The 20,083-nt window shown below is 38.4% G+C and overlaps 1 protein-coding gene across 1 annotated transcript in view; it reads left to right on the top strand.

The window, feature by feature from the left end:
• Window positions 1-20,083, top strand: part of POLDIP2 (DNA polymerase delta interacting protein 2) — a 135,726-nt gene that overhangs the window by 66,178 nt on the left and 49,465 nt on the right. The window contains exon 7 of the mRNA XM_090373854.1: window positions 15,287-15,423. Within this exon, the coding sequence (XP_090229980.1) occupies window positions 15,287-15,423 (137 nt within the window). The remainder of the gene's footprint in view (window positions 1-15,286; window positions 15,424-20,083) is intronic.

Here is a 20,083-nt window from a genome sequence, read left to right as displayed (position 1 = left end):
GAGCCTGATGGGCCCCTCAATTTAGGATCCAGTTTTAAAATATATCTGAACTTTCAGGCAAACTTGCCAAAATTTCAGGATAATGATTAAACCTGTGAAAGATAATTTCATGATTCTAGCTCATCATTCTCAGAAATATCAATCTGAACAGTTTATGCTTTCTTTCTCCAAATTTTCTACAGTTCTCACATAATTGGCCCTAACTAGGTTTACCTGAAAGTCAGTTGTTTTGAATTGAAGATACATTCACATGTGAATATGTGTGATTTGGTCTCAACTTCATTTTTATATATTTATTTTAGCAAGGGACTCTCAATGGAATTCGAGTTCTCTTCTGCACAAACAACTTAAAAAAAAATTCATGAAGTCAATCTTCCTCATGAAATATGCTATGATAGGGAGATATCACCTCTCACATGCTTGATTAAAATTTCATACCTCTCACATGCTTGACTAAAATTTCATCTTGATTTAAAGTTTAAATTTCAAGTCTATCACTTTGCATATTTTTTAAAACATGCCAAGTGATAGTGACAAGCGATTTTCTTACTGTGAGTATAGAGTGCTCCCTAAAGTGATAATTTTGATTCTTTTCTAGTGTGCTTATTGTTTTGTTTACTTGAAGTGGTTCTGCACTTTAAAGGCCAAAAGTAAGAACCAAGAAAGGAAATCCACCTTTCTTTTCTTAGTCTATATTTTTATTATTAACCAACTCTACTAATTTAAACAACCTCTTGTTCACTGGTGGAACCGCTTCTGCCTCCACGTGGCAGGGCCAGTAACCTTGGGGGATAAACCAACCCTCAGGGCTAAAAGGAGCAGAGATGGAAACAAATGACTTTCCACGTTTAGAGCCAAAGAGCTGTCAACCAAATTACAACCATGACTTCTCTCTCTCTCCCAAAGAGAATGAATAAAGACACTGGCAGACAGGAATTACCAGCATTCCCGATAATACATTCTCTGTCAACACAATCTGTGAGCAAGCTCTCCCCATTCATCATTCAGAGATGCCTCGAACATGCCGTAGGTTCACCAAAAATGGTGAAGCACCTCCAATCTGGAGATTTATTAATAGAGACCACCAATCCTCGATACTCTGAACTATTATTACATCTGACATCCTTGAGTGGAATCACAGTTCAAATCCCACCACATACTACCCTCAATTCTTCAAAGGAAGTGATCACTGAATGGGATTTATTGAACTTAAATATCAAAAAGTCATTCAGGCAAAAAAAGATCATGAAAAGATCTTTTTTGAAAGATGGCAGTTTAGTCCCTACGTGGAGTATAATTTTAACTTTCAGTTCTCCAAACCTACCAGTTTCAGTCAAGGCAGGATATTTAAGCTGTTGCATTCGGCCATAAATCCTAAATTCCCTGAGATGCTTTCAATGCCAGAAATTTGGCGGTTCCCAGACAGCATGCCGTGGAGACGCAACATGTGCAAACTGTGGGTGTAAAACTCATACACAAACGGAATGTAGTAGTAGTAGTAGTGGTGGCATGTGATGCAAGAAAGCAAGCAGTGTATGAGCTAATGCAGCACCAGCCAAAAAAAAAAAAAAAAAAAAAAATCCACATAACCATTCCTTCTAAATGTTTGTCCAGTTCCTCCTTAAATTTATTTAACCTATCAACGACAGATGGAAGTTTGTTCCAGCAATTAACCACCTGCTGGTTAAAGGCAAATTTCTGCTGGTTAAAGGCAATTTGAATATATGCCCTCTTACAAGTGGAAGAATCCCATCAGAATTCAGCGTGCTCAACCCATTCAAGGCCTTATACACCTCAGTCAGATCACTGCACAGGTGCCTGGTCTCCAGCCATTGCAATTTGCAGAACTTAAGCCTCTCTTGGTAAGAGGATCCCTTCATTCCCCTCACCAATCTTGTTGCCCTTCTCTGTACACGCTCAAACAAATCTAAATCCTTCCTAAAATGAGGCCTCCAGTCCTGTACTCAGTACTCAAGGTGTGGCCTGACCATTGCCTTATACAGAGGGACAATCACCTCCTTTTCCCTGCTAGCAAAATTCCTATATATCATTGACAAAACCCCATGACCTGCCCTGACAGCCTATTTGCATTGCTCAGAAAACTTCATATCTGACTGCACAAATACTCCCTGGTCTTTTTCATTTTCTACCACCTTAAGTATAGTACCACACAGTTGGTATGTTTCTCTGCGGTTACTTCTACCCATATGCAGAACTTTGCATTTTAAAGGTTAAACTTCAGTTGCCACTTCTCAGCCCATCTGCCCAAATTTTCTAGATCCTGTTGCAGTAGCACACTGCCATTACTGTCATTAACAACCCTACCAACCTTTGTATCATCTGTAAACTTCGACAATAAGCTTGATATACCTTCATCAATATCATTGATAAATAAGAAAACAACAGTGGACCCAACACCGAACCCTGTGGGACTCCACTAATAACATTAGTCCACGAAGAGCAGCACCCACTGATTACCACCCTCTGTCTTCTCCCACTCAACCATCCTTTTATCCATTGTAGCAATTTACCCTTAATACCTTTCTGCTCCATTTTGTACAGTAGTCTTCCATGCATAAACAGTGTTCTGAAATCCAAATATATGATATCAAAATTATTTTTTGCATCCAGTTCCTTTGTAACCAAATCATAATAACCAATCAAATTTGTCAGACAAGACTTTCCCGTAACAAACCTATGCTCTGTCTGAATTATTGCTGCAGTCTAGATGATCCTGCAATGCATCTTTAACCAGCGACTCCATTATTTTATCCGGAACAGAAGCTAAACTAACTGGTCTGTAATTACTCGTATCACCCTTCGATCCCACTTTATGAATTGGGGATACATTTGCACATCTCCATTCCGTGGGAACCTCCCCTGAGTCCAAGGATGCTCTCATAATTATGGCTAAGGATTTGCTTACTTCCTTTGCCGCCTCCTTTAATATAACTGGATAGATCCCGTCCACTCCAGGTGTCTTTCTTGTGTTTAACTTCAACAATTTGTCCTCCACTTTGCTCTCAGTTATTACAATATCATTAAGCACCCTGCTACCATTTGATAACCTTCGGGCATTTTCAAACCTTAATAACTCCTCATGTGTGAATGTAGATGTAAAATACTCATTCAGTTTGTTTGCTATCTGAGCAGGATCATCAACAGTCGAACCATCAATATCAAGTGGACTAATCAGATTGATCCCCTTCCTTTTAGAGTTTATATAAGTAAAGAAATCCTTGCCATTTTTCTTAGCATCCTTTGCCAAAGATTACTTGTAATCTGCCTTCACCTGGCTAACCTCCTTTGTGACTTGATTACAGACTAGCTTATATCTTCCTTAGGCTTCTGTGTCGCCTGATAATTTTTATGCATCCCATGAATTTTTCTTCTCTGTCACAAGTCTCGTTAGTTCATTTGATAACCATTTAGGCCTAAACCTTGAACAATATTTCTTAATAGGTATGAAACTTTTAGTAGCTTCCACGATTAATTCCTTGAATGCGTCCTACTTAGAATTTGCACCATCATCAGTTGATCCCACTGTACAGAATTTAAAAACTGTTTGAGATCACTGTACTCACCTTTATGGAAACAAAAACCCTTTCCTTTATCCCTGATGGTAATTATATCTTTAAGTAAATCCAACATCAGCACACTGTGATCACTGCCACTTAGTGGTTGGTTCCTTTATCTGCAAATTCTTAATACACGAATGATCACTGCTGATAACCAGATCAAGAGTATTACCCTTTCTGGTTGCCTCTCGAACATGCTGCTGCAGAAAACAATCATCCAGTAAATCCACAAATGTCTTACTAGTGTGCGAGTGACCAACCCACAAGTTACAGTCAATATCTGGGAAGTTAAAATCCCCCATTATAAGACATTCTGATTTACTAGCACACTCTATTTCTCTGTACAATTATTCATTGTACTCATTTGAGTCATTAGGCCTATAACACACTCCTACTCTTATTTTTGTTTTTGCAGTGCTTATGTCACACCAAATTGACTCAACACTGCACTGTTTATCTATATCAACTGAATGCACTTTTGATTTTATGTTTTTCTTAATTAACAGCATAACACCTCCTCCCTTCCCCTCTTGTCTATCCTTTCTGTACACATTGTACTCCCCAAATTCCAATTCTGCATTCTTAATATCTGTTTGAAACCACGTCTCTGATATCTCAACAATATCCGCCTTTGATGTCTTGACCAACACTTCAAATTCGTCAAATATATTTACTATACAAACATGCACCTATTGTATACATGCACCTATTCTTAGTTACCCCTAACACATCCCATATACCCACCTTTTTCACGATGACTGCCATTAGTCCCTGAAAACCCCAGCATCCCTCGCTCCAGGCTGCTGCTTATTCTAATAGAAGTAGTGCAAGAATCATCTTTTAGCCTTTTACTCTGTGAATCCCCCAAGCTAGCAGTTTTCCCATCCACCTAACACTGCCTCGATAGCATCAGCAAATATTCTTGCTGTATGTGTATCCCATCCCTGTAGAAGCAGTCTCTTCTGTTAACAAGCATAGACCACACTGAAAAAAATTCTACCCTTAGCCTTGCTCATTCCCTTCAGGGCTGAATTGATTGACAAGGCTCTCATCATGTACTCCCTCCTATCGTATCTGGGCAGAATTGCAGACACTTTCAAATTTAACTCTAACTCAAGACTTTTTTGTAACATTGACCTGTACTTGTTAAGTAAATCTGCAGATCTCCTACTCTTTTACAATAATATCTAACGTTTACAATAATATCACCTTTTGTGCCCTTAAAAGATGATATATGCTTTACAACGTCATCAGCTTTTGCCCCTGGCAGACATACCCTGGTCCTATTCCATCTATCCTTTTTACACAATATATTCCCCGTCTCCCTGACAATAGAGTCGCCAACAATAACTAACTCCTGTGGCACCAGCGAATTCTGCCTTGGAGATTGCCGCTGTGTTGCCTGGTGCTCAGGAAGGCACCAACTCCACAATGTCCTAATTGCAAAGGCAACCATCCAGCATACTCCAAAGATTGTGACCTCCCCTCATTGAATAACTTCTAATGTGTGAATGTTGATGCAAAATACTCATTCAGTTTATCAACTACCTGAGCATGATCATCAGTAGTCAACTCATCTAATGTTAAGTGGTCCAATCTGATTCATCCCATTTCTTCTAGAGTTTTCATAAGTAAAGAACTCTTTGCTGTTTTTCTTTGCATCCTTTGCCAAAGATTTCTCATAATTTGCCTTTGCCTGCCTAAGCTCCTTTGTGACTTGATTACAGATTAGTTTATATCTGCCATAGGCTTCTGTGTTATCTGATACTTTATATGCATCCCATACCTTTTTCTTCTCTGCTACAAGCCTCATTAATTCATCTGACATCCATTTAGGCCTAAACTTTGTACAGTATTTCTTAGTTGGAATGAAAAGCCTAGTAGCCTCCAAAATTAAGTCCCTGAAGGCTTCTCATTTAGAATTTGCTTTTTTAAACATCATCAGTTGATCCCACTGTACAGAATTGAAAACTGTCTGAGACCCCAGTAGTCTCCTTTATGAAAGCAAAAGCCCTTCCCTTTAGCCTTGATGGTAGTTACATCTTTAAGTAATTCCCACCTGTACATTGTGATTACTCTCACTGAGTGGTTCCTTTATCTGCAAATTCTTAATGCATGAATAATCACTGCTGGGACACTTTCAAATTTAACCCTAACTGAAACCTCTACTTGAGTAAATCTGCAGATCTCTTACTCTTAATGTCATTAGTTCCATGTACAACAATATCACCTTTTGTGCCCTTAAAAGATGATATCTGCTCTACTTCAACTTTTGCCCCTGGTAGACATACCCTGGTCCTGTTCCACCTATCAATGTGATTATGTGAATGGGATTATGATGCCCTTATCTCTACTAGGAATTATTCAATAAATCGTTGATTATTCAATAAATCATTGATAGGACACCATGGGCCTTCCTTGCAACCTGTCTGCAAAGCTCGGAGAACTTCACGTTTGACTGTATTCTAACACCCAAGTCCCTTTCCTCCACCACCAACTTTAGTTCAACTCCACCAAGTGTATAATTTATTTTGAGGTTATTGTTCTCCAGGTGTAATACCTTACACTTTGCTGGATTAAAGCATAGCTGCCATTTTTCTGACCATCCCTGGTCACTCTGAAGGAGCTCTGCTTGGCAGTGATCATTAACTACTCTACCAATCTTTACATCATCTGCAAATTTTGACATCGCACCCTCTGTCCCATCATCGATGTCATTTATAAAAATCAAAAACAACAGTGGTTCTAATGCTGGTCCTTGGGGAACCCAACTTCTTACATCAATGCAATCTGAGGAATAACCATTTATCACAACCTTCTGCTTCCTGCCCTGAAGCCATTCAGCTATCAATTTAAGGCTTTTCCCTGTGATTCCAACCTGTTCCAACTTATAAAGTAACCGCTCATGTGGTACTGAGTTATAGGAAGACGTGTCCAAACTGTCACTAATATATAAAGGCAGTACTAAGAGCTAAGTGGGTAATCCTTGGCCCTTAGTAGTTAGTGGTGTGGAAAATAATGGAGGCAATAATAAAGAGTACAATCCCAGGGGAATTTTGTAGGATATACAACACTTTGTTAGGAGATACTCATGTTTACCTAACCTGTTATGCTATTTTACCAGTTATGCATCAGCTAGGTATAAAAAATAATTTCCACATTTCTTTTATTTGGGTTTTAGCAAAGCATTTGCTAAAACCCAAATATTGATCTAAATAAGCTTGTGAACATATTTCGATCAGTAATATTTTAAGATGGATTTGCAGAGGGTTGTGATTAATGGTTGCCCCTCAGATTGGGCTAATGATGGAATATATTGTAATTTATTATGAAATCAAGGACATCAAACAGAATTTGTCTGTGGGTTTTTTTTTTTTTTTTTTCTTTCCGATTTCTGGTTTGAAAGTTACGTTCTGTGCTATTCGGGGTATTGAATCTCTTCATAGCTCCAGATTATTAAAATAGCATTCATATTACCAGAAAGAAGGTATATGACAGTGGTTCCCAAACTTTTTCAAGTCACCTCTTTGGTTCCATTAACAGATCCCCAATGCCCAGTCCTAACTTATAAAAATGTTTTGCAGAGCGGCAGACTGCACGACCTGATGAGGAAGATAATAAAAAAATATAATCCAAAACAGTAATGATTAATTGCATATTTATTTCAAATCCAATAAAAGTTTTATTTCATTTAATTCAATATTGAAATTACTGGATTCTAGCTTTTCAAAATCTGACAATCATGTAACAATCTTGGTCCTTGAGGTTGTCACAGACATTCTCTCAGATTTGCCAGAGAAGCTGTACTTGCTACCTGGGAGTCTAAAACGCTGATGGAACTGATATTCGGGTGACACTCAAGTCAATTGGACCCAATTTCAGCGAAGTCCGGACGGTCTGTGACAGCCAAATCCTCTGCTTGCACCTTCACGATGGTGGGACTGCTAGTCATCCTGGGTATAATCTCCATGCACAAGTACATGGTGGGTGAAAACCCAGGTGTGAACCAACGTAAGCAGGGGGCGAGGTGTGGCACCCACACCACATGGAGGAATGCCGCCCCTCGGTGTTACCAGGCAGTACTAGGTGCTAGATGACTCATCAACCAGTGCAATACCACCACTTTGCTTATTGGAGTCTTGAAGTGGTGGAACCCATGTTTAGTCTCCAGAGTTAAGTTCTGGTCAACCCTTCCCTATCTCTTCCATCATACAGTATGATTGATGACTTTTGAGGTTATGGTGAACATCGTGGCGAGATCCAATATTCCTTACATTCCTTACAGCTCTAAAACAGTGTTCGCATTCCAGCTGCTAGTTAGTACAACGAACCTATTGGTAACTCTGGGAGGCTTCCGGATCAGATAGTGACTGGAGGGAGTCCGAGTAGTGTGTATGCGGGGGGGCATTGTTGAGGCCACATTATGTCAAGGATCTGGGTATATTCTTACCATGTGTACGCAATATCCAAAAATTTCATTACTTCATACAGCATGTCCCACCCACTTTTTCTTACTATTGAATACACCATGAATTGTCAAACTAATAGAGCAAGCTTATCTGCGAAAAGATCTAAACCTCCTAAGCACTTCCTAATTCATTTCACAAATATACGTGGTCTCCATTCTAATCTCAATAATGTCTATTTCCACTTGCAGTCTGCCAAACCCCGTGTACTTTTTCTGACAGAATCTCAGTTATCGGTTGATTCATCTACTGCTCATCTCAGTTGCCCAAATTATTTGCTGTATGATTCCTTTCGCCTCAAAGGTTGTACTTGTGCATATGTCCGTGCTGATATTCCCTGTCAGATACTTGACAATTTGGAATCTCCTCTCTTTGATCTTCTCTGGCTTAAAATCTCTCTACCTCATTGTGTCAAATTCATCTGTTGTCTCGACCATTCTCCCAACTCCACTAATCACTTGGAGCTCTTTGAGTTCCTCTCTTTGCAACTTGACTTTCTCCAGTCCAACTTTCCTAACACTGAGGTAATTTTCCTTGGTGATTTTAATGTTCACAACTCAAGCTGCCTTCCGTTTTCTAGTCACACTGACCCAGCTGGTCGAGATGCTGAGGCTTTTCCAATTACTAATGACCTTGCACAGATTGTTCATTTACCTATAAGATTACCGGACAATCCTAACCATACAGCCCACATGCTTGATCTTTTTTCTCACAAACAACCCTTCTAAGTACACTGTCAAAGTGAGAGGTCCTTTAGGCACTTCAGATCACAACTTGGTGATTGTCTCTTCTCCAATGGAACCTTTATCTTATGGATATTCCCAACCTCATGTTGTTTGGCATTGCAAGAATGCAAAATTTGATGACCTGTGAGTCTTCTTTTCCTTGGTCGGATTACATTTTCAAAACTTCTTATGTCAACATATGCTCAGATTATGTCAGTGAAATTATTCTTGCAAGAATGGAATCCTTTATCCCACACTCCACTTTAAAATCTCGTCCTTTATCTAAACCTTGGTTTTCCAATAAATGTGCTAAGGCTTTTCAAGAGAAGAACGTTGCATATCGTAATTGGCTAGTTTCTAATTCTTCAGTTTCATTTTCTGCCTACACCAAAGCTCGCAACAATTGTAAAGCAGTTATTAATCAGTCAAAACTAGAGTTTGAACAGGCTAAGAGTAGAAAACTTGCTTCTTGCCCTAACGGTAGCCGAGCATTCTGGTCTATTGCCAAAGCGATTGGCCACAACTTTTGCCCAACTCTGCTCCCACCTCTGTCCAAACCAGATGGTTCTGTTGTCACTTCAGCCAAGGATAAAGCTGACCTAGTAGCATCCTATTTTTCTTCCAACTCGTGTATTAATGATCTTGGTAAAACACCTCCCACCATTCCCAACACACTCTATTCAATGCCTCCTGTAGTCTTCCATCCAAAGGATGTCAGAAAGATTTTGACGAATCTTGTTGCTAAGAAAGCTCCAGTTCCCAATGGTATTTCTCCACTTGTTCTCAAAACCTGTGCTCCTGAACTTACTCCTGTTCTTAGCAGTCTTTTTTCACTTTCTTATTCCAAAGGTGTTTTTCCTTCTGCATGGAAATTTGCTCATATCCAGCCAGTTCATAAAAAGGGTAACAAATCCCTCCCATCCAATTATCGTCCCATTGCAATTACTTCTACTCTTTCTAAAGGAATGGAGAAATCAATTAACCACCAACTCTTAAACTACCTAGAAACCTTCCGTCTGATCAACGATCGCCAGGATGGATTCTGTCAGTGTCGATCCACTGGTGATATCCTGGCTTATGTTACCCATTTATGGACTAATTCAATGGAAAAGTTCGGTGAAACCCAATTAGTTGCTCTAGACATCTCAAAGGCTTTCGATTTGGCATAAATGGAAAAGTTCGGTGAAACCCAATTAGTTGCTCTAGACATCTCAAAGGCTTTTGATTGTTTGGCATAAAGGTCTTCTAAACAAGCTTTCATCTTATAGTTTGCCAACTGTTTTTTGTAATTGGTTATCCAGTTTTCTCTCTGATCGCTCGCTGAGGGTGATAGTAGATGGCTTTCTGTCTTCTAACTTCTCCACTAATGCTGGTGTTCCCCAAGGTTCAGTTCTTTCCCCCACTCTTTTCCTCTTGTATATTAATGACCTTCTTCCATTGACTGGAAATCCTATCCATAGTTTTGCCGATGGTAGCACATTGCATTCCACTTTCCATTTTGAGAAACCTTGTCCTGGTAAATCAGCTTCAACTTCTCGAAAATCTGCTACCAATTCCTTAATTGCCGATCTTCAGGTAATTCTCCAGTGGGACAAAGACAACTTAGTTGATATCAACCCTTCTAAAACTCAGTCTTGTCTTATATCTCGCAAAAAGGATTCTTCTGCTCCTATGCTTATATTTAGTGACACTCCAATTTCTAGGCAAAATGATATATCTCTTTTGGGAATTACCCTGACTTCTAATCTCTCTTGGCACAAGCACATTACAAATATTGCTTCCTCTGCATCTAAAAAACTTGGTTTTCTCTTTCGCTCTTGGCGTTACTTTTCTTCCAAACAGCTACTCACTCTGTATAAATCGCAAATCTGCCCTGCCATGGAATATTGTTCCCACATCTGGGGTGGTGCCACCAAAACCTCTCTCAGGCTTCTTGATTCTGTTCAGAAGAGGGCAGTTAGGTTAATTAATGATTCATCTCTAACAGAGTCTCTCCACTCGCTGTCTCATAGACGTACTGTTTCTGCTGCATGCCTCTTCTACAGATATTTCCATGGGCACTGTTCTTCTTAATTGGCTTCTATAATTTCCGCTCTCTCTTTCAAAACAGTCTGAACACATGCCGCCACCAGCCAACATCCATTTACTGTCCAAATTCAAACTCACAAAACTAACTTTTCATCTTCCTCGTTTATTCATTCAACTGCCGCTTTCTGGAACAACCTTCCTTCATACATATTTCCTGAAAATTACAATCTACAGAAGTTCAAGGTCCAATGTCAACAAATATTTTCTTTCATCTTTCCAAGCGCCTCCGTAGCCAGGTGGGAAGGAGCAGCAGTGCGTAGCATACGCTTCTTGATTAGACCGGGGTTTTCGAGCCCGTCACCACCAAATACGGAGGATGTGGAAAGGTCAGAGAATGACCACCGCATATCCCGGAGCAATATGGCCTTAGTTGCTAATGCTCCTAAAAACCAAATAACCAACCAACCATCATCTTTCCAACCTCCAACCTAAGCACGGTACTAAGTACTATAGGTTCTAATACCTCTTGTGTTTGGGGTCTACATAAAAAAAAAAAAACTTAGTGAATGCAATGTCATTTGCTTGTCTGATTTTTTTTTCTCTTTAACAGTAAACAACTCATCATGTCCAAATGAATCAACTTTTTATTTTGATTAAATTCAGTGTAATTTAAATTATATGCATGTATTATTATATTGTTATTATTATTGTAATTTCATTCTGAATAGTTGTTTTTAATGTTTAATTTTTAAATGGGTTCCTGAGGCTTGTCACAGATATTCTTCCCAGAGTGACAAGCTAGGGCTTGCCATCTGCGAGTCAGAAACAATGATGCAACCGATATTCAGATCCCATCTAGTCAGATTTTATTGAAGTCGTTTGGTCATTCTGCTGCAACAAATCCTTTGCTTGTACCTTCATGTTGGTGAGACTATTAGTAACCTTGGGTATACCTCCCCTGTGTGCAAGGCATGGAATGCTGCTGCACCTAGTATATTGGAGGTGACCACATGGGTATAAACCAATGTGAGCAGAAGTTGAAATATGATGTCCACATCACACAGAGGAATGCCACACAGAAATACTAGATGGCAGATGACCCTCATCATCTTGTGCAACAGTTATATTAAAGGGGGCAGCAAAGGAAGTAAGCAAACTTAGCCATAATTATGAGAGCATTCTTGGACTCAGAGGAATTCCCCACAGACTGGAGATGTGCAAATGTATCCCCAAGTCACGAAGGGGAATCTTGATCCCTCTTTGACAAAGGGGGATCAAGATACAAATGATATACAGGTTGGCGGAGTTGTTAATGACAATAATGGCAGTATGCTACTGCAACAAGATCTAGAAAAGTTGGGCAGATGGTCTGAGAAGTGGCAAGTGAAGTTTAACATTGATAAATTCAAAGTACTGCATGTGGGTAGAAGTAACCCCAGAGAAACATACCAGCTCTGTGGTACTACACTTTGGGTGATAGAAAATGAAAAAGACCTGGGAGTAATTGTACAGTCAGATATGAAATTTTCTAAGCAGTGCAGACAGGCTGCTAAAGCAGGTCATGGGGTATTGTCAATGATATACAGGAATTTTGCTAGTAGGGAAAAGGAGGTGATTATCCCTTTGTATAAGGCAATGTTCAGGCCACACCTTGAGTAATGCATACAGGTTTGGAGGCCTCATTTTAGGAAGGATGTAGAGTTGCTTGAGTGAGTACAGAGAAGGGCAAGATTGGTGGCGGGTGGTCTTACCAAAAAAGGCATAAGTTCTGCAAATTGCAGTGTCTTGAGACTAGGCACCTACAAGGTGATCTGATTGAGGTGTATAAGGCCTTGAATGGGTTGAATAGGCTCAGTTCTGATGGGATTCTTCTTCTTGCTTAGATTATGAACTTGAGGGGCATAAATTCAAATTGAGGAAAGACAGTTATAGAATAGACGTGTGGAAATTTGTCTTTAGCCAGTTTGTAGTTGATTGCTGGAACAAACTTCCATCTGTCGCTGTGGAAGTTGATAGCTTAAATAAATTCAAGGAGTGTGGAAGTCGATAGCTTAAATAAATTCAAGGGAGGTTTAGAGGAATGGATGTATGAAATGGGTTTTTTTTTTTTTTTTTTTTTTTTACTTATGCTACATAAGCTTCCTTTCTTGCATCACATGTCTCTACTACTACTACTTTACTGTTTGGAGGCTTTAAATTATGAAATCTATGTTTAGTCTAACCCCATCTCTTACATCATATGAGTGATGACTTATGATGGATATCACGGCACGATCCAATACTTGTATTCTTTACATTTTGAAGGCATAGCTCTAAAACAGTGTTTGCAGGCCAGCTGCTAGATAGTACACCACACTGAACCTATTAATAAATCTCTAGGATGCTTGTGTAATCATGTTGCCTCTACTCTGGCACACAGCTAGTGACTGGAGGGAGTCCAAGTAGTATGTATGTGTGGGGAACATCCTCTGTGCTATGTTATGTCAAGCTGCTGGATATATTCTTGCTGTGTGCACACCAGTTTTTCCAAAAATATTATTAATTCATACATATGCCCCCTCGACGTTTACTTTATCTGCTAAATGCATCATGAATAGTCAAACTAATAGAATAAGTTTATTGCCAGAAAGATTTAAATCTCCCAAGAACTTTCTCATTCATTTCACAAATATATATGGTCTCTTTTCAATCTCAGTGATGTCCATTTCCATCTACAATCTGCCAAACTCCCACTTATTTTTTCTGACAATCTCAATTATCAACTGCCTCAGTCACTAATCTCAGGTGCCATAACTATTTGCTATGATTCTTTTCACTTCAAACATGGCACTTTTGCTTATGTCTACTTGAATGTATCTTGTCAGAAACTTCATAACTTGGAATCTCTTTTTTGTCCTTCTCTGGCTTAAAATGTCTCTACCACATTCTGTCAAATTCTTGTGTTTCCTCTGTCATATCCCCAAACCTTGGTTTTTCAATAAATATACTAAGGCTGTTCAAGATAAGAATGTAGTATATCACAATTTACTTGTGTACAAATCTCTAGCTTCATTTTCTGCCCACACTAAAGCTTGCAACAATTATAGAACAGTTGTTAATCAATCCAAACTTGATTTTGAACAGGCTAAGAGTAGAAAACTTGCTTATTGTTCTAAATGGTAGTTGAGCATTCTGGTCTCTTGCCAGAGTTATTGGCCATAACTTCTGTTCATCAATACTCCCACCTCTGTTACAATCTGATTGTTCTATTGAATTCTCAGCCAAAGACAAAGCTTGCTTACCAACATCCTGTTTTAGTTCTAACTCTTGTATTGATAATTTTTGTAAACTACTTGTCTCATACCCAATACCACTCTATTCACTGCCTCACATATGATTTTTAATTATTGTGAATTATTTCTTACTCTAAGGTAAGATTTTTGATTATTTTTAAAATTGTTTTCATTTTAATTTTTGGAGAATATCATATTGAGGTAAACTTCTCTTATTCTTTCACATATTTCTGAATGTATGGTTTATTAAAAGTTTATACAGTTCTGTATTTCTTTTAAATAAATGTGGTTTCAAAACAAACTGCTTAAATATCTTCTTTAAAATAATAAATAAAGTGACAAAATATGTATTAAAAAAGTAAACAAAAAATGTTTATTGCACAAACATTTTTTTACTTTTGTAGTACATATTTTGTCATTTTATTTATTTATTATGATTTAATGTAGATATTTAAGAAAAATAAATTAGAAATTACTACTTTTAGCATGCAAGAAAGCAAGCTTATGCAGCATCAGCCAAAAAAAAAAAAAAAAACCACTTCCACTTCACCCCTCTGTTTATTCGAAATACCTGTCCAACTGAGCCTTAAACTTATTTAAGCTATCAACTTCCACGACAAGGGATGGAAGTCTGTTCCACCAACCAACCAACCACCAGCTGGCTAAAGGCAAATTTCTGCACGTCTATCCTACATCTGTCTTTCCTCAATTTGAATTTATGCCCTCTCAGGTGATTATTCTGAGCAAGAGGAAGAATCCCATCAGCATTGAGCATGCTCAAACCATTCAAGGCTTTATACACCTCTATCAGATCACCTCGCTGGTGCCTAGTCTCCAGACACTGTAATTTGCAAAACTTAAGCCTTTCTTCATAAGAGCAATCCTTTGTTCCCTGTGCTAATTTTGTTGCCCTTCTCTGTACTCGTTCCAACAGCTCTACATCCTTCTTAAAATGAGGCTTCCAGACCTATATACAGTACTCAAGGTGTGACCTGACCATTGCCTTATACAAGGGCATAATCACCTCCTTATCCCTGCTAGAAATCTATATTAAAAATTTTCCAGTGTCTAATTTCTGAGAGTTCCAGGTATGAATCCTTTTCTAGTAACCTGTTTCTGTTCTCTTTTCATTCTGGAAATAATTGTAAAAATGTTATACATTGTAGCATGTGGTTCTAAAAGTAATCTTCAGTATTTGGCTTATAAAATTTTTTTAGATCCTCCATTCAGTTCCAGAGAAACTTTGCGTGCTTGGCAAGAGAAGAATCATCCTTGGCTAGAACTGTCTGATGTACATAAAGAGACTACGGAACAAATTCGTGTAACTGTGATACCATTTTATATGGGCAGAAGGGTAAGTTTTTTAAAAAAAATAATGCTAAAAATGAGTCCTGTTCAAAAAGTACCCTACATATTTAACTCTTGAGAGATTTTTTTTTTTTTTCATATTGAATAGCTACCAGAGAATTACACAGCATGATAAGTAAAGTTCCTATCCATGGGAGAATCTTGGGAACCAGCAATGCTCTAAACGTATATAGAAAACTTGTGAGTTGTGTAATAAATCAAATTACAGCACCACCTGTAGCTTATTTCATGGAGGTTAGCTGTGCTAATTTCATAACTAGAGGATTATCACTATTACAAAATTTAAATCTGACGCATTAGACCCAAAAGGTGAGTTTGCCAACTATGGGTTTGAGGTAACACAGTTTTATATTTATGAAAGAATCAGTAATGTCACATTAATATATCACACAATAAATTAAGTATTTTTTATTGAAATTTGCAGTTAAATTGAAAACACTTTAATACCAACACCTAATCAAATTTGGCAAAGTTTTGGGAATACACTGTTTTCTGATGTTAGACATACACAGGACATTTAGAATAATGGCTGAAGTTAGTAGTTGACTACAGTAAATAACAACTGAAATTACAGGTTAATTGCAATAAATAATAATAATAATAATAATAATAGTTGCCATTAAAGATTAATAACAACCACTATCAGTTAACACAGATTATCTAATTTACAATGACATTATTAATGATATGACTATTTTAGATAACATGGTGTTATTCTTCAATATCAATTTGTAATGATATTATTAAAATAAAACAACTTACGTAAATGAAATATAGAATAAAGAATAAAATAATAAAAATAATACTATAATTAAAAATTGAATAATCCAAGTAATTAATACTGAAGTATAACACTATTAATGACTCTATTGGCTAACATAGTTCATATTAACAATAATGTCATTATAAATTAGATAATTCATGTACCAATATTCTTCTTATTGTTATTATTATTATTCATAACATTGGCAAATTTGTTTAGATATTTTTCAATTTAATTACAGCATTTTAATAAAAACAACTTAATCTGTTGTGTGATACTTTAGTGTAGAATAATTAATTCTTTCTCAAGTAATGAGATTGATTTGTTTACAGTGGTTCAATGCAGTCACACTTGGAGTTAAAAGCTACTATATTCACAGCACACCTAAAGAGTGATCACCATTGAACTTAGTGGAGCTTCTTTCCAATCTTATGGGATTCAAGATTAGGTAGAAGGTTCTGAGACACATTGTTTTGGAACAATTGCAGTTTACCCTTTGAATGACACAGCCATCTGTACCACATATACAGTGTTGCATATGTATATTTTTGCTGCTTCTCTATGGATTTTCATGTTTTTGACTGACATTTACATTTTTCCCAAACATATTTTGGACTTGTTTTAGTAATGCTTTGAATACTACTTCAGCATTTTGCGGTATGAAATAAACCTTGGAGGATATTTGGTGTGTGTGTGTGTGTGTGTGTGTGTGTGTGTGTGTGTGTGTGTGTGTGTGTGTGTGTGTGTGTGTGTGTGTGTTGTTCTATCACCTTCTTCTTTACACGATAGAAGGGAGTATGTGATGAGAGCCCTGTTGATCAATTCGGCCCTGGAAAGATTGTGCAAGGCTCATGGGGGTAGAATTTTTTTCAGCCTGGTCTGTACTTGTTAACAGGAGAGACTGCTTTTATAGGGATCGGATACACTTAAATAGAAAGGGTGCAAGAATGTTTGCTTATGCTATCGAGGCAGTGTTAGGTGGGTCGGAAAACTGCTAGATTGGGGGGATACAAGGACTAATAGATTAACAGTAGCCACTGGCAGAGGTGAAAGTGATTCTTGCACTGCTTCTATTGGAATTTGCAGCAGCTTGGAAAATGAGATGCAGGATATTTCAGAGACAGCTGGGAGTCATTGGGGTACAAGTAAATACATGGGTTGTGTTAGGGTAGCTAAGAAAAAGAACAGGTGCATGTATACTTGTGTGTACACCAGTGCTAGGAGTTTGGTAAATAAATTTGATGAGTTTGAGGTATTGCTCAAAGCATCAAAGGCGGATAATGTTGGGATATCAAAGACGTGGTGTCACACAGATATAAGGAATGCAGAACTGGAATTTGGGGAGTACAACGTCTACAGAAAGGATAGACAGGATAGGAAGGGAGGAGGGGTTAAGCTATTAGTTAAGAAACACATAAAATCCAAGGAAGTGAAGCCAGTCGACATCGCTGGACAATGCAGTGTCGAGTCAGTTTGGTGTGACATAAGCATAGGGAGATCAAAATTGAGAGTAGGAGTGTGCTGTAGACCTAATGACTCTGATGAGTATAATAAGAAACTGTACAGGGAAATAGTGGGCCAGTAAATCAGAGAGTCTTATAATGGGGGATTTTCCCAGATATTGACTGGAATTTGTGCGTTGGTCACTCACACACTAGCAAGGCTTTTGTAGATTTATTGGATGGTTGTTTTCTAAATCAGCATGTTCGGGAGGCAACTAGAGGGAGCAATACTCTTGATTTGATTATCAGTAGTGATTCTTCATGCATTAAGAATCTGCAGATACATGAACCACTAGGTGGCAGTGATCACAGTGTGCTAAGTGGGATTTACTCAAGGAGGTAACTACGATCAGGGGAAAGGGAAGGGTTATTGCTTTCGTAAAGGCGACTACGATGATCTGAGACAGTATTTAAATTCTGTACAGTGGGACCAACTGATGATGTTACCAACAGCAAACTCAAAATGGGAAGCATTCAAAGAACTTACCTTGGAAGCTACTAGGCTTTACATACCAACTAAGAAATATTGTTCAGGGTTCAGGCCTAAATGGATGTCAGATGAACTAATGAGACACATGGCGCAGAGAAGAAAAATGTATGGGATACATATAAATTAACATGTGACACAGAACCTATGATAGATATAAGCTGATCTGTAACCAAGTTACAAAGGAGGTTAGGCAGGCGAAAGCAGATTACGAGAAATCTTTGGCAAGGGATGCAAAGAAAAACAGCAAAGAGTTCTTTACTTATGTAAACTCTAGAAGGAAGGGGATGAATCAGATTGGTCCACTTGATATCGATGGTTCAACTGTTGATGATCCTGTTCAGGTAGCTAACAAACTAAATCAATATTTTGCATCTACATTCACACATGAGGAGTTATTCAGGAAGGGGAATGCCATAGATGAAGTAAACACTGGCAGTGAGCTAGATGATCTTGTAATAATTGAGAGTAAAGTGGAGGAGAAATTGTTGAAGATAAATACAAGAAAGGCACCTGGGGTGGATGGGATCTATCCAGTTATATTAAAGGAGGCAGCAAAGGAAGTAAGCAATCCGTTAGCCATAATTATGGGAGCTTTCTTGGACTCAGGGGAGGTACCCACTGACTGGAGATGTGCAAATGTAACCCCAATTCGCAAATGAGGATCAAAGGCTGACACAAGTAATTATAGACCTGTGAGTTTAACTTCTGTTCCAGGAAAATTAATGGAAGCACTGCAGGATCATCTTGACAAGATTTCAGTTATAGCTCAGACACAGCATGGTTTTGTTAAGGGAAGGTCTTGCCTGACCAATTTGATTGGATACTATGATGTAGTCACAAAAGAATTGGATGCAGGGAATAACTTTGATATTATATATTTGGATCTTAGAAAGGCTTTTGATACTGTTGCACATGGAAGACTGCTGCACAAATTGGAGCAGTGTGGCATTGATGGCAAATTGTTGCTATTGATAAAGGGATGGTTGAGTGGCAGAAGACAGAGTAGTAATTAATGGACACTGCTCATCGTGGACTAATGTTATTAGTGGAGTCTCTCAGGGTCCATTGTTGTTTTCTGTATTTATAAATAATATTGATGATGGTATATCAAGCTTAATGTCCAAGTTTGCAGACGATACAAAGGTTGGCAGGGTTATTAAGGACGCTACTGATGCTATGCTGCTGCAACAGGATCTGGAAATGTTGAGCAGATGGGCTGAGAGGTAGCAAATGAAGTTTAACATTGACAAATGTAAAGTACTACATATGGGAAACAGCAACCCCAGAGCAATGTATCAACTCTGTGGTACTACACTAACAGTGGTAGAGAATGAAAAGGACCTGGGGGTAATTGTGCAGGCAGATATGAAGTTCTCTGAGCAGTGCAGACGGGCTGCAAGGGTAGCTCATGGCGTCTTATCAATGATATACAGGAATTTTTCTAGCAGGGATAGGGAGGTGATTATTCCCTTGTATAAGGCAATGGTCAAGCCACATCTTGAGTACTGTATACAGGTCTGGAGGCCTCATTTCAAGAAGGATGTAGAGCTGCTGCTGGAACGAGTACAGAGAAGGGCAACAAGGTTAGTGAACGGAACAAAGGGTTGCTCTTACGAAGAAAGGTTTAAGTTTTGCAAATTACAGTGTCTGGAGACTAGGCACCGGCGAGGTGATCTGATAGAGCTTTACAAAGCCTTGAATGGTTTGAGCATGATCAATGCTAAGGGGATACTGCCTCTTGCTCAGAATAATCACCTGACAGGGCATAAATTCAAATTGAGGATAGACAGATGTAGGATAGGCGTGCAGAAATTTGCCTTTAGCCAGCGGGTGGTTGGTTGGTGGAACAGACTTCTATCCCTTGTTGTGGAAGTTGATAGCCTAAATAAAT

Source organism: Mastigoproctus giganteus, chromosome 5 (assembly GCF_048544385.1).
Source record: "Mastigoproctus giganteus isolate SK-2022 chromosome 5, ASM4854438v1, whole genome shotgun sequence".
NCBI classification, from domain to species: domain Eukaryota; kingdom Metazoa; phylum Arthropoda; class Arachnida; order Uropygi; family Thelyphonidae; genus Mastigoproctus; species Mastigoproctus giganteus.
The sequence above is the reverse complement of the archived record's forward strand: the minus strand, read 5'-3'. Positions and strand labels throughout refer to the sequence as shown.